General features: G+C 41.0%; 4 protein-coding genes across 6 annotated transcripts in view; all 4 read right to left on the reverse strand.

Moving 5' to 3' along the window:
* The window catches only part of LOC120802250 (carbohydrate-responsive element-binding protein), a 20,678-nt gene extending 18,279 nt beyond the window's left edge, over positions 1-2,399 (reverse strand). For 2 of the 3 annotated variants that reach the window (XM_040149853.1, XM_040149852.1), the window contains exons 1-3: positions 1,914-2,399; positions 196-302; positions 1-19 (exon numbers count right to left, since the gene is read on the reverse strand). The exon at positions 1-19 is cut by the window's left edge and continues 64 nt beyond it. In XM_040149853.1, coding sequence (XP_040005787.1) covers positions 1-19; positions 196-302; positions 1,914-2,260 — 473 coding nt within the window. In that variant the 5' untranslated portion in view covers positions 2,261-2,399. The remainder of the gene's footprint in view (positions 20-195; positions 303-1,913) is intronic. The other variant, XM_040149854.1, reaches the window with a different exon arrangement.
* A 1,780-nt stretch (positions 2,400-4,179) lies between these two features.
* On the reverse strand, positions 4,180-6,957 carry LOC120802253 (complement component 1, q subcomponent binding protein). The gene is made up of 6 exons (XM_040149857.1): positions 6,539-6,957; positions 5,848-5,998; positions 5,662-5,752; positions 5,402-5,497; positions 5,145-5,270; positions 4,180-5,015 (listed from the first exon to the last, which is right to left on the reverse strand). Exons 1-6 carry the CDS (start codon positions 6,789-6,791, stop codon positions 4,866-4,868), a joined length of 867 nt encoding a protein of 288 aa, XP_040005791.1. The 5' UTR covers positions 6,792-6,957; the 3' UTR covers positions 4,180-4,865.
* A 2,689-nt stretch (positions 6,958-9,646) lies between these two features.
* Positions 9,647-15,547, reverse strand: dhx33 (DEAH (Asp-Glu-Ala-His) box polypeptide 33). Its single transcript, XM_040149855.1, has 12 exons — positions 15,142-15,547; positions 14,723-14,883; positions 14,232-14,459; positions 13,868-14,038; positions 13,360-13,545; positions 12,962-13,073; positions 11,936-12,095; positions 11,679-11,767; positions 11,463-11,590; positions 11,076-11,279; positions 10,885-10,971; positions 9,647-10,052 (listed from the first exon to the last, which is right to left on the reverse strand). The coding sequence occupies exons 1-12, from the start codon at positions 15,350-15,352 to the stop codon at positions 9,744-9,746; spliced, it is 2,046 nt and encodes a 681-aa protein (XP_040005789.1). The 5' UTR covers positions 15,353-15,547; the 3' UTR covers positions 9,647-9,743.
* Positions 15,548-16,539: 992 nt separating this feature from the next.
* Positions 16,540-20,129, reverse strand: part of camkk1a (calcium/calmodulin-dependent protein kinase kinase 1, alpha a) — a 91,131-nt gene continuing 87,541 nt past the window's right edge. Inside the window, exon 16 of the mRNA XM_040149895.1 lies at positions 16,540-16,636. Within this exon, the coding sequence (XP_040005829.1) occupies positions 16,582-16,636 (55 nt within the window). The 3' untranslated portion in view covers positions 16,540-16,581. The remainder of the gene's footprint in view (positions 16,637-20,129) is intronic.

Consider the following 20,129-nt stretch of genomic DNA (forward strand, 5'->3'; position numbering starts at 1 on the left):
TTCTTCCTCTTCTCCACATCTAAACACAGCAGATAAACAGTCACAAAATCAACAGATTTGTAGCTGTTGATAGAAAAAGTAGATCCCAGCTTTTGTTTTTTCTTATTCCGATTTCTGTCGCACTTTGTGGTAATGTCGTGCTTTCTCTCGAGTGGGGAGATGTGATTGTGAGGAGGGGAAGAGTGGTGGACTAACACTGAATGAACCAAGCTCTCCAGATCGCGTTGTTCAGACGGATCTTATCCCTCCACAGCAGCCGCAGACCCTTAAAAGACTTCCACTTTGGTGAGACTATCTTGCCACTGCGGACAAAAAAAAAAAAGGCAAGCATGGTTTTGAGGCTGTTTTATCAAACTCTTAAAAATATATGATTTGTATATGGAAAATTTCACTGCACTACTTTTTGCCTTATGTTAACAGTTAGAGGGGCAGGCATGAGGAAGTGACAAGATACGCTTTAGAAGAAAAAGGACATAAAAACATTTGGAAAAAAAATCAGTGGCCTCGCTGCCACCTCTGTTGAAAACCTGTCCTGAATTTGACTAATAGTGCCCGGTCAGCTTATTCACCAGTACACTGCTGACCTGTTTGCACTTTTTTCCAGCGTCCCTCAGCCTGCTGAGTGCTCAGAAGAGGCCTCATAATGTGAAGTGCTTGGGGAGTTGCTAGGAAGCCGGAGGGAATCATTTTCAACACAGCATATTACTGAAAAAAACCTGCCAGCAGAACCAATTAACATCAGTCTAGTTAATGACAAATAGCTGTTTGCACAAGTACCTTCTACCTGCTTCACATGATATTTTATAATCACTTGGATTAAAAAAAAAAACAACAACAATGCTGCATTTCCATATAATTTAAGTTTTTCATGTCCTTAATGTAAAAGTCCTTAAGGTAAATATCGAGTCTGTGCTCTGATCTTACTGGTAACCATCCTTGCCTCAGGGCTTATTGTGCAACTATCATGAAACTGTAAAAAATACAAAAATTGGCACAAAGCGACTTGCAGGCAAAATATCTTTTTTGGGCTAAAGGTTGATGACAACTCTTTAGAACGGGTTGGTAAAGCAGAGCTGATATTTTCTCAAGCACGCTCTCTGAAGATAGCGAGGTGCTCCTGCAAGAGCGGGCGCTTCCTATGCAAGGTGTGCTCCAGGTATCCGTCGTTTCTTCTTGTCACAAAACAAGACAAACCTGGAGTTTTATTAAGTCAAACTCTGTTTTAAAAACCCTTGTTTTCAGGGTACAAACCTAAAATGCAAATGGTCCTGTTATATCTTCCCATTTACAATGTCTGTGTGTAATAACTTACAATACGAAAGGCTTGGTCGCAAAATAGGCATGGGGTTAAATCAAAGCAACAGGCTAACGTTTTGGAAAAAATAAAAAAAATCAGGGGCATCATTTCAGGATCTTCTCTGCTTTCCCTCAGTTACACTGTAATCTTTTCAGTGCTGCCAACTAGAATCAAAGTCCAGTTTTCAGTGAAGATTTTCCAAGCTGTTGCACAAGAGACTGCAAAAACGCTCTTCTCAACACATCCACTCATTACCACAACCTTAACTTTGCCCTAACAGTTTTAAAAGGGACGTCTGTTGAAAAACAGATAGTTGTCTGTGGAGCCCTCTGTGTAAACAGTTTGCTGCTCTTAAAAACACATATAAAGTATGTACAGAGGATGAATCACTGCGGGGGGAAAGTACATATTCTTATCAATTATAGCCTTCAGGCTCATTTTTCAAAACAATTTGCTGCTGTGAGCTCCCAACTTGTTCCAGATCTATTCCTACAGATGAAAAGGACGAACCAGAACTGAAGGGGACAGTCAAAAGGGGGGAAACCTGCAAATCAAGGAGCTGATAAACTGAGCTGAGGTGGGTTTTATGCTGCCCCCGACAAGACTAGAGACCCACCTGTAGGCCAGGGACATGCACTCAAACAAGCGGGTCAGAGTAGGGTCGATGCTCAGGCTCCCGGAGCTGAGCGGGCCGTACCGGTAAGTCTGGCACCACGTCCTGTTCACCGTGTCAAAGTCATATCTCAGCGAGCCGCCGCTTTTCCTCCTGCGCGGCACGGAGTCGCTGTGGGGCGACGACACCATGAAGTGTCCGCTGTGGATGACCTGGGCGCAGGGGAAGGAGCCGGCGGACGGCCCGGTACCGGCCACCCGAGCGGGCTCCCCCTCCGGTTCAGAGTCCGAGTCTGAGGAGTCCTGGAGCTGGCTCTGTCCGGCCGCGCACGCTCTCCCTTTACCCGCCATGGTGCGTTTTCATTCAGTACGGACTTTATGCTCCAGGCAGTGAACTTTCTCCTCCAACGACGTCCCCCCACCCCTGTTTTCTCCAGATATTCCAGTAGGCTTTTCTTCAAACAGGCGCTGCCTCCGAACATCTGTCAGCTGAGAGACAACTGTCTCCCCCCACAGCACACCTTTGAACACGATATGTGTGGACTGTTGTGTAAGAGCATATTATCAATATGTCAACTCCCTGAGGACGCTAATTATTAATAGACCCATCCTAATAATTAAGTTTAAAATATAATAATATAGACGATGCCTGTTTGAATTTCCAATCAAATATTCCAATAGGAAATTGTATATGGAAATTTTGCATAGTGAGCTATTCCTACCTAACATACCATTAAAATTTTTCAAGAAGCCAGAGTTGGAAAGTAACTAAGTACATTTACTCAAATACTGTACTTAAAAATAGAACAACTGTTCTACCACTTATGACCATCCAATGCTACGGCATTCTCCTACTCCACTACATTTCAGAGAGAAATGTTGTACTTGTTACTCCACTACATTCATTTCATAGCTGTAGTTATTTTTTGATTAAGATTTTACATGTACAACAAATGATCAGTGAACAAAATATGGTACATTGTGATAAATTAATATAGTACTGGGCAAAAGTTTTAGGCACGTTAGCTGTTGAGATTCTACCATCGGGGAGGCGTCTGATTGGTTCCAGGCTCATTCTGCAGAATGGCAAAGAGCCCAAACACAGAGCCAGCTTCTTGATAAACTATCTTCAGACGACAACAAGTTCAACAACAGATGTACCAGCCCCCGACGGGCCCTGATGTTAACATCATGAAATCAGTCTGGGATTACATGAAGAGACAGAAGACATTGAGACATTGGGGTTTCTCTCTTTTTACTGCACTTTGTATGAAGTTAATTGATTAATAAAAACTATTCATGGCATAATTTTTAAAAGCTTCCCCACTTTACTTTCAGTGCCGAAACCATGCACAGCACTGTGTACATGATAAACAGAACTCTCTCGAGTAGTGCCTGGTGCCATGTTGCATGGCTACTTTCACAGCTAGTCCGAGCAAATTTTGCTGCTAATTTTTATGTATTCTCACTCAAGTAAAATTACATCTTTTAGTAAATTAAAGAACTTTCTCATTTTTGAAATGAATGAGACTGTAGTTCTTCAAGACTGAGCTACACCAACATGCTAAACCCTAAAAAGAGTTCATAAACTTTTAAATTTCCCACAAAACTAACTCGATACAACCCAGAGATGTCAAATGTTTTATGTTGCATCGAAGCAACACCTTAAAAACTGTGGCTTAGATGCACAGTTGGCTATAATTTATATATTGGTAGAAGAATAATTGTTAATCTGTCCACAGCTCAGTCACTTTATGTACTTTGTAAATTGAAGAAAAGTGAAAAGGTTAATATGAGACCTTTATGTGCCTTGAATTTTTGAAGATACCTCTTTTGTATTGACCTGCACATTTTATGCACTTGTAGCCCAAGAAACTCACTTATTTTCCAAAGTCACAGAAGCTTTGACAGTTGTATGAGTCAACTTTTCCTTTGAGTCTTACCCAAGATTAACAGAGAAAATGTTGCAAATAGAATGTTTAGCGTAAATACTGGGATGGCTGAAGCATTTTAACGTCGGGCAACATAGCAGATTCTTATCTTATCTGTAAACATGTAGACATATTCTGCATTTTTATGGACTTGGTCACACTTGCTTTCCTTTAGGTCTGAACCCTGGGAACGTGAAAACTGTGGTGGTCTCAAATTACCAAAAAAAAAAAATCATTGGTTATGATCTGTTTTTGATTCACTAGGTTCTAAGAAATGTCATGTGGCCACTTCAGCAACACCTGAAGGTCTGATTTACTGAAAAAAACCCCATACAATCATCCGTTTATATCAAACTGTTTTAATGGACACAGACCTTGCATTTTCTCAACACCCACTGATATATGCCATTCAAATGTAGATTTCATGTGCTATGGTCTGACAGAGTCAAATCAATATTGGTCACCATGAACTCCCTTACCAAGCCAGCTACAAGTAAGACTCAAAGCAGGATTGCCAGAAGCTGTCACATACATTTAGGTGAGGACTGACTTTGTAAACTGTTTCGTTTTTGGTGTTTCTGTTTTGATTTCACATCTTGACAAATTTGCCCTTTATTGGCTTGAGGGAAACTTAACATTCATAAATACTGACTGGACCATATCGAACCACTGCAGGTAAGACCACTGCTCTAAAATTGAGAGGCATTTCCTATGATGGTTTCTGCACATTGTCACGATCTACATTATTTATGGCCTTCATATAATTAATTTAAACTATCTCATTTAAGTTACTGAAAAATAAAGTCACATTTTAACAAAGAAAACACATTTGCAGCCAAGTCTTTATGTGAAAATTGCTGGCAATAGGGCTCACTGTCACAGACACTACCATCAGTCTCTTTAGAGTGCCAAACAAAGCAATCCTTCAGTGCTGCAACATTTGCTTTAGTCTTACTGTATCATCGTATCTCCAACTTTGCCAGAATGTTTATTGAAGAAAAGTGAAATTTCGCTTATATCTAACATTAGTTACATTTGACAAAGCCTTGGAGGTCTTCCAGGAATTTGATGTACTCTTGATGCTCAATGGCAGTGCTCAGCTCCATCAGTTCATCAGCAAAGGTGTTGTCGACCCCGCGGTCTGCCAGGAAGTCCATCAAGTGGTCATACAGTGCCTGAAAATCAACACAGCACTGAATTAGTCCTTTAGAATGACTCATGTTAAACGGTTATCCTCAGCCTCAGTAACTCTTATTATGTGAATTAAATAATTACTATTTTTTCTTAACTGCCTTAAGTCTTACCCAGTCCAGAGAGTCTGTGTTGAGATTATAGCTGGTCTCCTTCCACTCTGAATCTCCCTCAGGCTGGAAACTGACCTCACGGATGGCAAAGATGTCGCTCTCCTCTTCTCCTTCCCCATGACTCATCTACAAATGCAAATTCAGATTCTCTTTTTAACTTCAAAACCTAGATATCTCAGAGGAAGGTCAGAGACATGCTGCTGCTGACATGTTTCATGTTTGAGATTTCTGTATAAATGAATGCAGTCTGAGCTTACCTCATCTTCAGGAAAATGGCAGTCAAACACTAGGGTATGTTTTGCAGCCTGTTTTGTTACTTCAACAACAAAGTTTGGTGCTGACACGATTTCTGGCTGTAAAGAGAAACAGAATTATAATTATTTTAATGGCCAAATTTGAATGTTAACAGCTTTATTCAGCCAACTTTTCAGGCCAAAAAAAGTCATGACAAGCCTATATTTTTACTGATATGTCTGACTTAAACAATCCGGTGAGTAAGAGGTTTGCTGTGACCCACCTCTTCTTCTGCTGACTTCTGCTGTCCTTGTTCTGCCTCTTCTTCAAAGTTAGGAGGAATGCTGTTGTTGATGTTGAATGTGACAGAGATTCTGTATAAAATAAGACACAAAATAAGCTCCTTTACTCTACCATTTTATCTACAATCGCTGGACAGTGGTGGTATCACCCACGGCTGCAGCCTTACTTTTCTCCCGAAACACTTCTTGAGAGTTTAGCTTCTGTGCCATTCATCTCCAGCTCCCATCCACCAGACATCTTAGGAAGAGTTTTGCTTTTCTGGATCTTCCTCTCTTCTTTTATTTCATCAGACAGGAAATCACCGAATGCTTTGTCACCTGTTTAAAGTATAAAACGGATGACCTGACTTCATGACTTCACCCTGGGACACTATCACAGAATGCACATAATGCTTCTAAGCCTTCGATTGATTATCTTAGTTCATATTAAGGCAACTGAAAGAAACTGAACTGCATGGCATACAAAGGATGAAGTTTGACTTAGTTTCAGGTAAGTTTCATATGTGAACACATACCACACAAAATTAGGACTTTTTTAAACGACTTTTGCTGATTTCAACCGTTAGTTTTTCACTCGTTCTAGTGACAGCCACTGACTGCATCTGTCAAGGTGAACGCTAACTGTTAAACCAACAGGATGCTATCATTGCTAGCTTAACTTATGAAAGGCAATAGACCTAAATTAGTTGTGTTTAATGGTTAAATGTCCTTATAAATGAAAAGGGCTTATGTTTAATTAAGTGCCAATTTGGCGTAAGGTTAACTCTGTACAGCTCTCCACCTTGCTGCTCTCTCGCCATGCAGTACTGCCTCATACTAGCTAACTAGCACAACTTGCCCTCATAAATCATACGCTACCTTCCGTGTGCAGTCCTCCACATCCACACGATACCGAGGGATTCAACACTTTTGAACTGAACAGTTTTGGCCTGTATCCTGACGAGGCTCCGTTGTTGTTCAGCATCCACAGAGACCGGGTGAAGGGCCGGGCTGTAGCCGAACTCGGAGAGCACAGAGTCGCGCAGCTGAGCGGCAGAGCCCGGGCTGTGGACGTGGTGGCAGAGGTAATGCGGACTGCGGCTCCCACCGCGCGGACAACCGACTTTAGCATAGCGGTACAGAAATATTAAGGCGAGTAAGGAATGAATAAATTAGTGTGACAGCACGCAACAACCGGCTGGCCCCGGCTACTACCACTTCTGGAAGATTACAGAAACACACGTGTGAAAGGACACATTGACCTGTCGTAACTACGACCTTTGCGCCGGAAGTAATACTTTGAAAACGAAAGAAATTAAGTAAAATTATTACCTGTATTTTTAAAATTCTCAAACGCGATACAGTTTTTTTTAATATCACATGAATAGCTCACCTAAACTAGTAAAGTGAGATATATTTTTAAAGGTATGGATAGTGGTATGTTTCAATCGACCCAATAGCGCCCCCCCTCCCCGGCTTGATTAAGGCGCTCACTCCGAGTGCGGTGCTGTGACCTCAGTAACGTCTGGAAGGTTATAGCTTCTATATCTGTCCCCGAAACGCCACTTGTCCACGAACCCTACATTTAATAGAAAGGAAAAAAAAGCATCTGTCCACAGGAGACGAATGGACATTAAAGTCGAAATAAGGCCAGCATCATCACAACAAGGACGGGCCGTCAAGGTCTACTAATGGTACCTGACGCCGAAGATCTGCTGTGTTATCAAATCTATGAAATAAATCTCTGTCTGGGCTGTAGTGGACACTGACATCCTGGAGGGTTGAATGGGGGCGGGGTTGCATCCCTCTAAGGAAACTTTTATATGTTTCATTGCATCATTCAGACATGATCGCCCTGCTGCCACAAGATGGCGCTGTTTCCAACAAGTAACTCAGGTGTTGTTTCACCTCCCGTCCCGGATGCACTCAGGTCATCACCTGGCACACATTGCTTTACCTAAAAGTATGTTTTTTTTTTCTTATTGCTGCTTCTCTCGGCTGTTTCACTGTGCAGAATGATGTGCGCGCAGCTTGGCACGAGAAGGCACAAGAAGAAGGTGTCTCCGTGCTCAACTAACATCCCAGTTTAACACGTCGTGGCACAAGCAGCATTTTCAATATGCAACTTACACAAGTATGATGTGGAAACTTGAGCCCACCAGGTCACAAACGCTGAGACTGGACTATTCAGTGAAGTAGGAGAAGAAGTTAAAGTTAAACTTTTGAAATGAACAATATTTGTATATTCGTAGTTTCACTTTTCTGTGAGGAAAGAGCAGTGGGTGTAATTTTAGGAATGTTCAACCAGTTAGTTGAACTTTTTTGGAAAATCATCTCAGACACAAATTATTACTCCAAGCCGAGTATTTTTGAATTTCTTCAAACATGTCTAGAATAATTTATTTGTCCTAATAAGACAAATAAGTAACATACTTTGTATTAGTTGTGGCAACTGCTGGTAATACATCTCAGTAAGTTACAGTTACTCAGTGTAAATCATCAATGCACTGCACTTAAGTATAAATTGTCATTTTGAAATTTGTCAATCCAAAAGTGACTAAATTAAAATAGTTGATATTATGAGTGACTTGAACTCTGCCTTATGCTTTCTTAACATGCCTGTTTGAACCTTTACCCTACATGTAGACTTGGCAGTGGGTTTGTTTTTGTTTTTTATTAGAAATTATAACAGCTGTGGTTATGTAAGATTATAACAAATCATGTTAAATAGTTATAATAAACTCATCAAAGGCGTGCATTTCATCTTATAAAGTTTATAACAGTACATGCAAATCTTAAAATGTCTACTCTTCCTTTGTGAATGCAGAAAAAAAAAATCTTAACCTCGTGGACAGCCTGATCTGTAAGAGATTCAGTCATTGAAGTCTGATGACTCTCCACAGCAACCCCAGATGCATTTGGTGTTTGATGTTTTGTAAAATTACAAATTGTTTATGTCATTTATTCAGAATATATTGTACAATCCTGAGTCCAGCGTAGAAAAAGACAAGAGGAGCATCCATCCTATTCCTTAACATTGTGTGATTTACATTCTACAAAGTATGAAAGACCTGAGCCATCAGATCGTTAACTATAATCTCCATGCATTGCATACATCTGTGGTTAGTCTGTGCAGGGTCTGGGTGAGGATCTGTGTAACACACAAGTAGAAAGAATAGAACCCAGAGAATAAGGCATGCTACTTCTCCTGACGTGCATGTATTTGGGAAAGTGGCGAAACAGTTGTAGATGTGAAAAATGGATATGAACAAGCTAATGAGTCAAGTGCTGCATGTAGACTAATTAAAACCATGTCACTGTGAAATGAAACCTGACATTTTACTTCCTACTTTGGTGTTTTTCTTGTTTTCTTGTTATTACATAACTTCAGAGATTAAGACAAAGCTACTGTCTTCGCATATAAAACCCTTTAGACCACTTTGCATAAACCCAAAACTACATAGTGGGAAAGCTTAAGATGAGCTTGCTTTTCATAGCCTCTTAAAAGCTCACATTTTTCAGGCAGAAACCAGACAATTAACTTGTCAGCATTGGCAAAAAGGAGTACTAACCAGTCTACATTAGCTTTCTGAATTGCCTTGAGGGGAAGGTAGCTTGATGATTAAACACAATATTTTGTGAAATTAATTTGATTTTGAAGAAAACATTAACAGATAAATCATAATTGACCAAGTCATTGCTTATTTAAATGACTGTGCTCCAGTGAGTTTATCTGTGCTGTTGAAATGCACGCAAATGTTGAAAGAACTGAGGCATGACACCTCAGAAAAGGTGTTAAACATGTGGCCAAATGGCAAGATGAAGTACTATCAGGCTGAAGAAACACAGTTTATAAAATCTGAATTACAATCTGGAGGAGGTCAAAGTTGTGAGGCCTCAGTATGCAGATTTCTGCTGCAGAGACACGTGCCAGATGCTTGCCAACTGGGAGGTAGTGAAATCCAGAGAAGTTTACTACACAGAAAATGTAACAAGTGTCTTTAACCAAATTCAGTTTTGTAAGGAGAAAACATTTTTCCAGTATTATTGTCACTGGGAGGAGAGAGTCCTGCTTCTCTGTTGGTTAGCTCTTGGCAGGGTGGAGTTTGCGGCCAAAGTACTGCGGTGCTGCATCCAGCAGCCAGTCGGCATCCACCAAACAGAGGTCTCTCATGTAGCAGCGGGAGGTGTGCAGCAGCTCATTGAAGACCACGTATGCAGGCTTGGCCTGGAAAAGGACAGAGGAAGGGTGGATGGCCACAGGCTGATGGGTGTCCAGAGCTAAGTAGCTGCCATCAGGTTGTAGCTCCGCAGCGTTGACGAACATCCCGTGGGCAAGGCAGCGGCGGACGTTCCCTGTGTCTGCCCCACATGACTCCAGCTTCATATTCAGCTGGTAAAAACCAAAAGAAGTCAGTTATCAGTGAGCTCTAATGGGCTAGTGTCCCTACTGCTGTGCCTTTAGGCCTAAGTAAACAACCAGTTAGAGTTTGCTGTGGGCTCATTTCATAAGTCAAGCCAGCATTGTTCCACCTCGCAGTTTTGATCGATGTCACTAACCATGTGCATCTAGTCTAACTCAGATAGACAGGGCGACTCAGATGTTGGAGAAGTGCAGCTGGAGGCAGGTGCAGATGAGAAAGAGCTGATACATAACGAAAGATTTCATGTCCGTCATGGGGACACACTTCTGCTCAACATAATACAAGGCAAAACTAAGCTAAATGTAAATACGGGGACTTTCTTGGGGAGTGCTCAGTCCAGTGTGTGTGTGTGGTAACTGTTTGGGAGAGACAATGTGGCTGCGCGCAGGCAGGTGTTCAGGTGAGAACAGAGGTACGTTAGCAGTAAAACGTGAATGTAATAAGTTAGTGTACGGTTTGAGAAAATATATGTCAGAGCTCCCCACGAACCAAGCTGAGTTCAGAGTTTTGTTTACTAGCAGCTGACTCTAGTGACGGGGTTAAAGTTAGCTACATCACCTCTGTGGCTCATGCTTTACAGGCCTGATAATACTTATCTTCATAGTTGAAAGAATTGTGAAATAGATGGAGAATCTTTCGCACAGGTGTATATTTTATAGGATATTCTGTCATCAATTGTTACTGGGGTAAATGTGAAAGTTAAATGTGATATTAATTTCAGGTGATATCGCCCCGTCCTACACAGAACATTCACATGGTACAATACTATGACAGTGGTCTTAGGGATTTACAGTTGTGTACCTTAAGGCAGATTTCTTTGAGTTGTGCCTGCACCTCTTTCACCAGACCCATGTTCCTGCTGTTGACAAAGTTCTCCCGACACCACTCCTTTAACAGTAGACATACACGGTATTATACGGTAGCTCTGCAACATTATCTGATTTCTGGGTTTTGCTTAGTCACATGTATTTTCTTCTTCCAGATATACTCACCTTATTACCACTGACTTTCTTGAACGCTCTGTAAATGTTGAGGAGTGTCATGTGGTCTCCTTCGCTGGAGCTGAACTTCTTGCGTGCGGCGAGCACCTCTTCCCGCCGGGCTGGAGGGTTATACAGTACTGTGTCCACTGACAGCACAGACACAATGCTCAAAATCTCCTCAGAACAAGAGTAATCAGGGGACAACAGGATGGTCTGCGAGACAGAGTGAACAAGGCAGCGAGTGTCAAACCAAATCTGTCCAAGTTATAAGGATGTGAACTATGTGGCGCTGTGGGAAACAGGCTGTCACTTTATGTCATCCTTTACTAAATATACAAATAATATCTGAGCAGAAACCCATGAAAACAGTATTTATTTGTGGAAAGCACTTTTTACCTTGGCATATCTCGGCTCCAGAGGGAAGCTTGCCATTTTCTTTCCCAGAGGAGTGAGGGAAACCTGCCCTTCCTTCCTCTCTACAGCTCCCAGCAGCTCTAAATGCTCCACAGCAGAACGAACGGCCTCTGGGATGAACATAACAGGTTACTATGACCTATCAATCCTCCTGGACGACCAGAGGGGCACAGTGATTCATGAACACTAGCATCTTACCTGGAGAGGGCTTGGACATGAAATCAAAATTCATCACATCTGGAATCCCCAGAGCCATTAACTGCAGCATCACACCAGCTAAGTTACACCTGGAGTTGCCACAGGAAAAAACAAACAAAAAAAAACAAAACAACAGAAGATCAGGCCATTCAATCACACTGACCTTAATGAATCAACATGTACGACAGACTTAGACTCATGCAGATCAGCACATACTGCACTGAGAGTTATTGGCTGTATGAAACACAGCGTCCTACCGCTGGATCTCAGGCACAGTCATGGGGATGAGGCTGTCAAATTCCTGCTCGGTGTAGAGACGATAGCAGGAGCCAGAGTCCTCCCTGCCAGCCCGGCCCGCTCGCTGCCATGCCTGTGCCTTAGAAACCCGCTGCACTGCCAGCACCTCCAAACCGCTGTCTGAGAGCCACACACCACACGTACAAAAAGAGGACAACAAAAGGACTGAGCGGAAACAAAAGCAAGATACTGTTTGTGTTATCAGCAAACAGTACTGAAAGTATCAGAAGTAAAAGTATTAGTTCTCTCCTGTCACTTATACTTATTATAACATACCATTATCATTGTATGGGACATTATTAGATTGGGTAAGTAGCATTCTATTGTTGTGGCTGCTCGATGTGGAAGTAGTTTTAACTGCTTTATATACAATACAGATTGTTTAGTCCGGTGTTTCCAAACATAGGGGTCAGGCCCCTCCCAAAGGTTCGCAAGATAAATCTGAGGGGTCATGAGATGATTAATGGGAGACGAAAGGGAAAAAAACAAAGTTATACTGCACCAATTGTATTCGCTTTTAGGATGAGAAGTTTAGAGGGGAAACATCTCTTTGGCGGAACTGCTAACAACTCATGCATATCTGAAATGTCAGCCCCCACTTTTTGCAAGGGGGCCACAGCCAACATTAACTGTGTGTCGTGTTTTTATGTGAAATCTTAATCTGAAAAGCAACTAGTCTCTATTACTCTCACATAAACGTAGTGGAGTATAAAGAACAATATTTAACCTCTAAATTTTAGAGAGGTAGAAGTAAAAAGTTGCATAAATATGGAAATACTGAAGTTAAGTACAAATACCTCAAAATTCTACCTACATACATCTCCACCACTGAATAAACGTGGACTTTCTAAAACAAATATCGGCCTGTAAGTGATAAAAAAACCTTTGCTGTGATTAGTAAAGGCACAAGTTATTCTTCTGTATTTCATGATGTCAATAGAATACTGTTATAGTCAATACGTAAAACTGAGACTGAATCCTCTCACCAGGGTTGAAACGTTTGGCCTTCACCATCCCCGTATCTATGACATATTTGATCCCAGAGATTGTAACTGACGTCTCAGCAATGTTGGTTGAGAGGATAACCTTCCTACAACCCTGGACACAGGTTAAAGGGACAAACATTTTGAGTGAGTATGAAATAACAGAACGAAAAGAACGAGACAATGATACATAGAGCTTTACAATCACAAGAAAGCAATTCAGCATTAAGTGGATTTTCTCCTTTAAAGAAACTAAAACGAAACTTAAATAGAAACACAATTATGAACAGCAGTGCACAGATTTCATACATTCTGTCCGAGAGTAGTGTGGCTGCTTGTCCTTTTGTCTGCACTAGTCTGCAGAACTCTGTTCTCTCCTGCATGTTTACTGTTGCCTTTACCTTGGGAGCTGGCTGGAAGACCCTGAGTTGCTGTGCTGGGGGCAGCGACGCGTACAAAGGGATAACTACCATGGGACCACAGTCATCAGGCAGATGCTTGGCGATGTCCCGGCAAGTCCTCGCCAGAGCCTCAATTTCTTCCTGACCCGTCATGAAGACTAAGATATCATGGGATGGAGGGGCTTCCTGCATGCACACAACAAGATCCTGTTCTATTCCAGTGTCATGAAGAATCATCAGAGTACATGATCACGCACCCATGAAACTGTTTACTCACAGGTTTGTGTTCCTTCTAATATTAAAAGGAAAGACTTTCTATAGTTTTTGGCTTTGATTTAAACTGGAAATACAATTTATTACTTAGTGTGATTAAATAAGAAAAATCTGATTTGTCAGGATCCCTTGTATTCAGCTGCAATAAAACTACATTATATTAGAAGAACTAAGACATCAGTAACCCAGTCAAACAAAGCTTTCTCTCTAGTAGAAGGTAAATATTGCAGACTACCTGATGGATCTGGAACACAGACACGAGTGCAGCCTGCAGGTAGTCTGACTGGGGCTGCTTGGTGTAGTAGATCTGAATGGGATGCTGCCTCCCCTCCAGGTACAGTACAGGTGACTTGTTGAAGTACTCAGAGAACAAATCTACATCCATCGTGGCCGACATCACTATGACCTGTGTAAGTTACCAGAAAATATATGGAAAGCTATGATTAAGATGATCAACACAGTAAAAGCAGAAAATGAGCTTACAGGAATTAATGTAGCGCAAGCTTTTTATCTCACAAGCAGTGAAGGGATTAGCCCAGTGTTTACTATGAGAGTAAAATATCTTACTAAAGCCAGGGCAGTGACAACTGATCTCCTACCTTCAGGGGAATCTTATTAAGTTCTCTGCGCCGGCGTTGAGCAGTCTTAACCACGCCGAACAGCACATCTGTGTGCACGGTGCGCTCGTGAGCTTCATCCAAGACCACCACAGTGTAGCGCAGCAGTAAGGGGTCTCCGATGGCCTCACGCAGTAGCATGCCATCCGTCATGAACTTCAGCTTTGTCTCAGAGGAGGTGACATCCTCAAAGCGCACTGTGTAACCAACCTGAGAAGCAACGTGGTTCAGTTACTATCAACAATCCAGTGAGACCTAGCACTGGTGCCCTTATATTAGCTCATATATCCATCCCAGCTATGTAACATGTTACTGATAGCAAACAGAAAAATGAATTTCGACATATTAATCTACATATTGAGGCTAATTAAGTTTATTACAACGACAAACAGCATACATGCAACGATGATTATATAATTATCATGCTGTTCATTAGGCCTGTGTTATGTGGGAACCCTGTCTCCTGTCCATACCAGCTTGCCCAGCTGAGCCCTTTTCTCCTCTGCCACCCTTCCTGCCAGTGAGATGGCAGCAACCCGACGGGGCTGAGTGATGGCAATGATGCCCTGTCGTCCGATGCCAGCCTCGTACAGATACTGTGGGATCTGAGTGGTCTTCCCGGAACCAGTCTCACCTGATGTATGAGAGTGAATGGGTCAAGTTAGGTATAGTTCAAGTGACACACATTAAAATGTTAACAATTCAGGCATTTGAGGACGTTTACCACTGTGAATCAGAAAAGCATTCAAAATCATAAGCCCAAACCGAGCTGTACAATATTAAGGCTGACAAGATCATTCTATTTTACAGTGGATTTGCCCTTTAACTTGAGTTGCACAGCAGTGGCTAACGTCGTAGCAGCATTAGCCAACAGTGGCTGTGGGCACTTTACCTATCAGAATAGCATTGTGAAGCTGTCTCAGTTGGGTCAGCAGCTGAGGTTTCGCCTGGTAGATTGGAAGGTGTTTCCTCTGGACGTCTATCGGAGTGGTTGCATTTCCCTTTCTAGGAAGCAGCATTCCAGGTTTACTCTTATCAAAACGGAAAAGAACTGACCCCGGCTTGAATTTTTTAGCCGGAGGAGGGTCGGGGTCGTGGGGCATGGTCTAGAAAAAGTGACTCTGATAGCAAAACCTCTGCGGCTTTTTCTTGAGGTTCATTTAATGTGAAAAAGAAAGTAAAAAGTTTTCTTCGTGTTCACTGACAGACAAGCAAGCGTCACTGCGGATGTTTTGCTACCTCTGCAAAAACGTCCCCACGTGGTAAAACTCGGCGCAGATGTATGACGTCATTAATTCGACGTGAAATTTAACCCGAGTCGCGACTGTCAGGTACAAGCTCATTTAAACCGCGGATGAACCCTACATCCGTGATCTCATCATGTTCTCATCATGTGCTCATGGTCGCACCCTTTGATTGCAATCTTATAACAAAATTATTTTCTGAAATCATATCTGTCTTAACCAGTATTATGGAAGATTTAAAATAGCTGAATAAAAAAAAATCAAACAAAGAAATAAAGTGAAATGCAATACAAATTGCGATATGTATTTCCTTTATATGTATGCATTTATTGTGTCATAATTAAATCCATAACATACGTTAAAAGAACATTTAGTTTTTTGTCTTTAAGAACTGAATAAACTGTTTTTCATTGTGTGTTTCTGTCCTTGTCAAAAAAAAAACACTGAAAACAGGCAGTAATATTGAATTTATATTTTGAAATGGATACACATTGTCAATGCACAAAAAAAAACAACCCAATCGGCTGGTCTCATAATTATAAATTGCCGACTTGTAAATGTACATTCATGTCAACTTCCAACTTGTAATTGCGACAATGAAAACTTGTATATCTGACCCAGAACTTACTCATATGGAAGTGCCTTGAAATAAAACAAATATGGACGCCTCAAATCTACAGTGGCCCCTCAAAGAGATAAAGCACTAACATTAAGGAAGATGCACTCCAAACAGAAAAAAGCTACAGATTCGAAAACAGATAAGTTTTATAAAAAAGAAAGCAGATACAGGAAACATGCTCCAAGTCAGGAAATGCAACAAATGCAGAAAAAACAAATACAATTGGAAATGGGAAAAAACAAATACAAATGGGAAAAAACTTGCAATGAGAATTGCTACGCTGGAAGTGTTCTGGGGCGCTAGGTGGAGTGACGGGCTCGGTATTCAGGGTTCTACAGTCACGCCTGTATCGCAGCAGTACAAGTACCAGCATGTGGACTAATGTGGAACTTGTACTTGGCTGTGAAGGACTCAAGCAAATCGATTCCACCCATGTATCGGTTGTACGTCTTCAAAGTTGATGGTCTGCTCACTTCAGTGTAGGACTTGGTGGATTTGTCCCATCAGGAAGCCTTGTCAACTGGCTGTGGACCATCAAAAGAGGAGAGAAGAGTAACTACTTGTTATAATACCACCTCACATCACATATGTTGTGACTTCGCTCTACACTGGAGTCAAAGCTCCCTCTGCCTTGTTTTCTCAGCTCCTTCTCTTCTGCTAAGATGAGGTTTGGCACAGGCACAGGACATACTGTTCCAACAAAGCGGATGAAACACTCAAAGAGTCCGAGACACAGAAGTCAAGAAATTGTCTGCAAAGGCATTTTAGTTTTGTCCTGCAGGATGCAAGCTTTGTGACTAGATCTCCTAATAATCCAAGTTTAGACTTGGCACATTTACCCAGCGCACACCCTCCGCACACATCAAAGTCGCAGATTATGCCTGGGATTGCTGTTCTCGCACAACACTTGAAGGCCCAGGGGTTCGGCTCTTCTGTCTGATTCCACTGAATTTCCCTTTAAAGGAGGAGTAAACTATTTTAGAGAAAGATTGTTGACATTTGAACTCAACAGCCAAACAAATACATGCCTCCCTTCAGTTCTCCTTCAGAAGCTCCACCCCCCAAATTCATGGCCATGCATTGCCAAGGACACAACGCTAACAACCGGGCTAGGTTGACCAAAAGAGAAATATGGCGGACTCCAGAGCGTCTGCTGGGTATGTTAGGGTCAATAAGTGGAAGCAATTTCTATCGCTATGAAAATACAGGTGGCGTATGTTTTTTGTAGTACTGTAGAAAGTGTGACAATAAGCTTGTGAATATCTAAAGAGATGTTGAAGCCAAATAGTTATCTAAGCCGAGGAGTAGCTTAGCCTATGTATCATTAACATTATCGCTAGCAACATCAATGGATAACAATAATTTATGCTCCTACAGAAGAAAATAACATGTCAGGGTTATATCTCTGACATTATTTGTTTTTTTCTTACCATGGTGTAATTCTACAGAAGAGCACATACTGTAGGCAGGATGAGGAATGAAGACGTGTAATTCCAAGGGGAATAATGTGAGATCTGCCATTGCAGGTAGAAAAGTTCCATACCAAGCTGGCAAGGTAAAATCTCCACTGTTATTTATGTTTAATTACAATCATGGTGTAGCTCCTTTCCTCATGGGCGAGGACGTCCTTTAAAAGGAATCATAATTTCATCCCTAGCTATGCTCCTTTGGCACTATCTGTAGGCATTCCTCTGATATGCCAATAGGTTTTTGGAAGTATAAATTTATAGGAATAGGAAGTACAAATTTATATTTCTAATCCAACACAAACACTCGTGTATTTACCTGAACAATACCTATATATATACCTACCTACATACACACACACACACACACACACACACACACATATATATATATATATATGTGTGTGTGTGTGTGTGTATGTATATTGTCTGTATATTGCCTAATCCTATATACTGTATATAGGGTTAACCTTTAACCTTAATCCTATAACCCATATATTTGTATATCCCACACAAAGTTTTCTTAAAGAGCAAGATTCTGCTTAAGATTACCTCTTTATGAGTTGAGTGATACATAAAATCAACAAAGAAAATGCATGATGTAGTATTTGTGTGTAACAGTATATTTTGTTAAAATAGCCATGTCACAATTATTCAACCCCTATATAATATTGTTGTTTTCAAAGCTGTCTGACAGTTTTTATGGCCTAAAGTGGAGTTGAAACATAATTAAACCTTTGGGAACTCAATAATGATCCTTCATTTGCTTCAGCTGTGGTGCATATATAAACCCCACTCATGAAGGTATTCAAGGTGAGTTGCAATCATGGAAAAGACAAAGGAGCTTCCACCAAAGCTGAGAGAGGAGATTATTTCATCACATCTGAAGGGCCTTGGGTATAAGAAGAGTTCCAAAAGAATTTAATATTCCAAGAGACACCATTGGGAGCATTATAAGGACGTTTAAAACTTATGGAACAGCTGCAAGACGTGCACTGAATAAAAAAAAACTTCATGGCAGGACTCCAAGACGCATTCCATTCTTGACCACAAGGAACATCAAAAGTCGACTAGAATATGCCAGGAGGAATTTGGATAATACTACAGAGTTTTGGGAGACAGTTCTGTGGACGGAAGCCATCAAACATCACTGAGCTAGAGGCTTTTGCATGTGAAGAATGGGCAAAGATTCTGATCGAGAAGTGTAAGAAGCTTGTCAGCACTTACTGAAAACGTTTGTTAGAAGTTATAAAAGCTAAAGGATGTGCCACAAAGTACTGAAGCTGGGGGTTGAATAATATTGCACATGTGTTAAAAGAGTTACATCTTTAATTTGAACTTCAAAGTTAAGTCAACTTCTGTTGTCAAAATAACTCATATGTCTCAATAAATATTTTTTGGTGTTTAATGAGGGTTTTTTTTGTCATTTATTGTCCTTCATCCACATCACCATTATGTCTTCTGAGGTGAGGGGGTTGAATATTTCTGATTGCAACTGTATGCACTGTACTGTATATTACCATAGGTGGCACAATTGATGAATTAATCATGACTCAGTGATGGGGCCTTTTGTGTGAGTAAGTGATGCCCATTGAAACCCAGTGTGACCTTTTTGCAACATTGAAACAAATCCCTTCACATCATTTGTATAATACTTTTTTTTTTAATTATTAGTTTTCTATCCTTAAACATTTTCAAAATAAAGGGGAAAAAATGAAAACAGGTTAGATACTTGAAATTATTGAAACGGGTCCAAAAGAGAGAGTGCGAGACAGCCATGTTGTTTGAACCTGGAATGTGGTATGTCTTACAGTAAAATTCAAATTTTGGGGCCAGAAATGTTGCAGTTACACTTCAAGGGAATATAAGGGGAAGATAATTCACAGAGATACAGGAATATTTCATATCCCAAGTGAGGAAAATCTCAATTATCAGGATATCAGTAGCTCATACATGATGTCGGATTTAAAGCTGTAATTTACATGTAGGTTTTTTTGATTATCCTAACTATAGGCTCCTTAGCTCTGAAGAAAGGCAGTGAAGTGATGTTTTCATGTTCTTTTTAATTAATAGCCATTAAATATATTATCATCACCCTCTCCAAATTTAAACAGCATTCAAATCTGGAGCCGGGGGGAAAGAAAGTGCCCTCAAATAGCTCAGGATAAAACCTGCCCTAACTAATGGTCCAGGCAGGGCAGCACATACCTACATGACATCATACAGCCATGGTGTGCCTTTTAAGGACTCACTGCATCATTCAATTTCAAGGACACAGTTCAAGCACCTACATGCTCTTTGTAGAAGGATGGGATATTTGGCAATAAACAGGAAATTATGCAACTAATGCTTTGAAGCCGAGGAACTGTGAGTCATGAGCGATTGGCATAAATGGAAATAGCAATGCTGAGTTACTTCCAACTTACAGAACAATATACAATATTTCGAATATCTCCTTTTAGGAAATAAAATTCTTGCTACTTGTTTGGGAGACAGTTTATGTCCCGAATGGATTGTCTGTTTAAATGTTGCTTTGGATGACCAAAGAGGG

The sequence above is a fragment of the Xiphias gladius genome, chromosome 17 (genome assembly GCF_016859285.1).
Source record: "Xiphias gladius isolate SHS-SW01 ecotype Sanya breed wild chromosome 17, ASM1685928v1, whole genome shotgun sequence".
NCBI lineage: Eukaryota > Metazoa > Chordata > Actinopteri > Istiophoriformes > Xiphiidae > Xiphias > Xiphias gladius.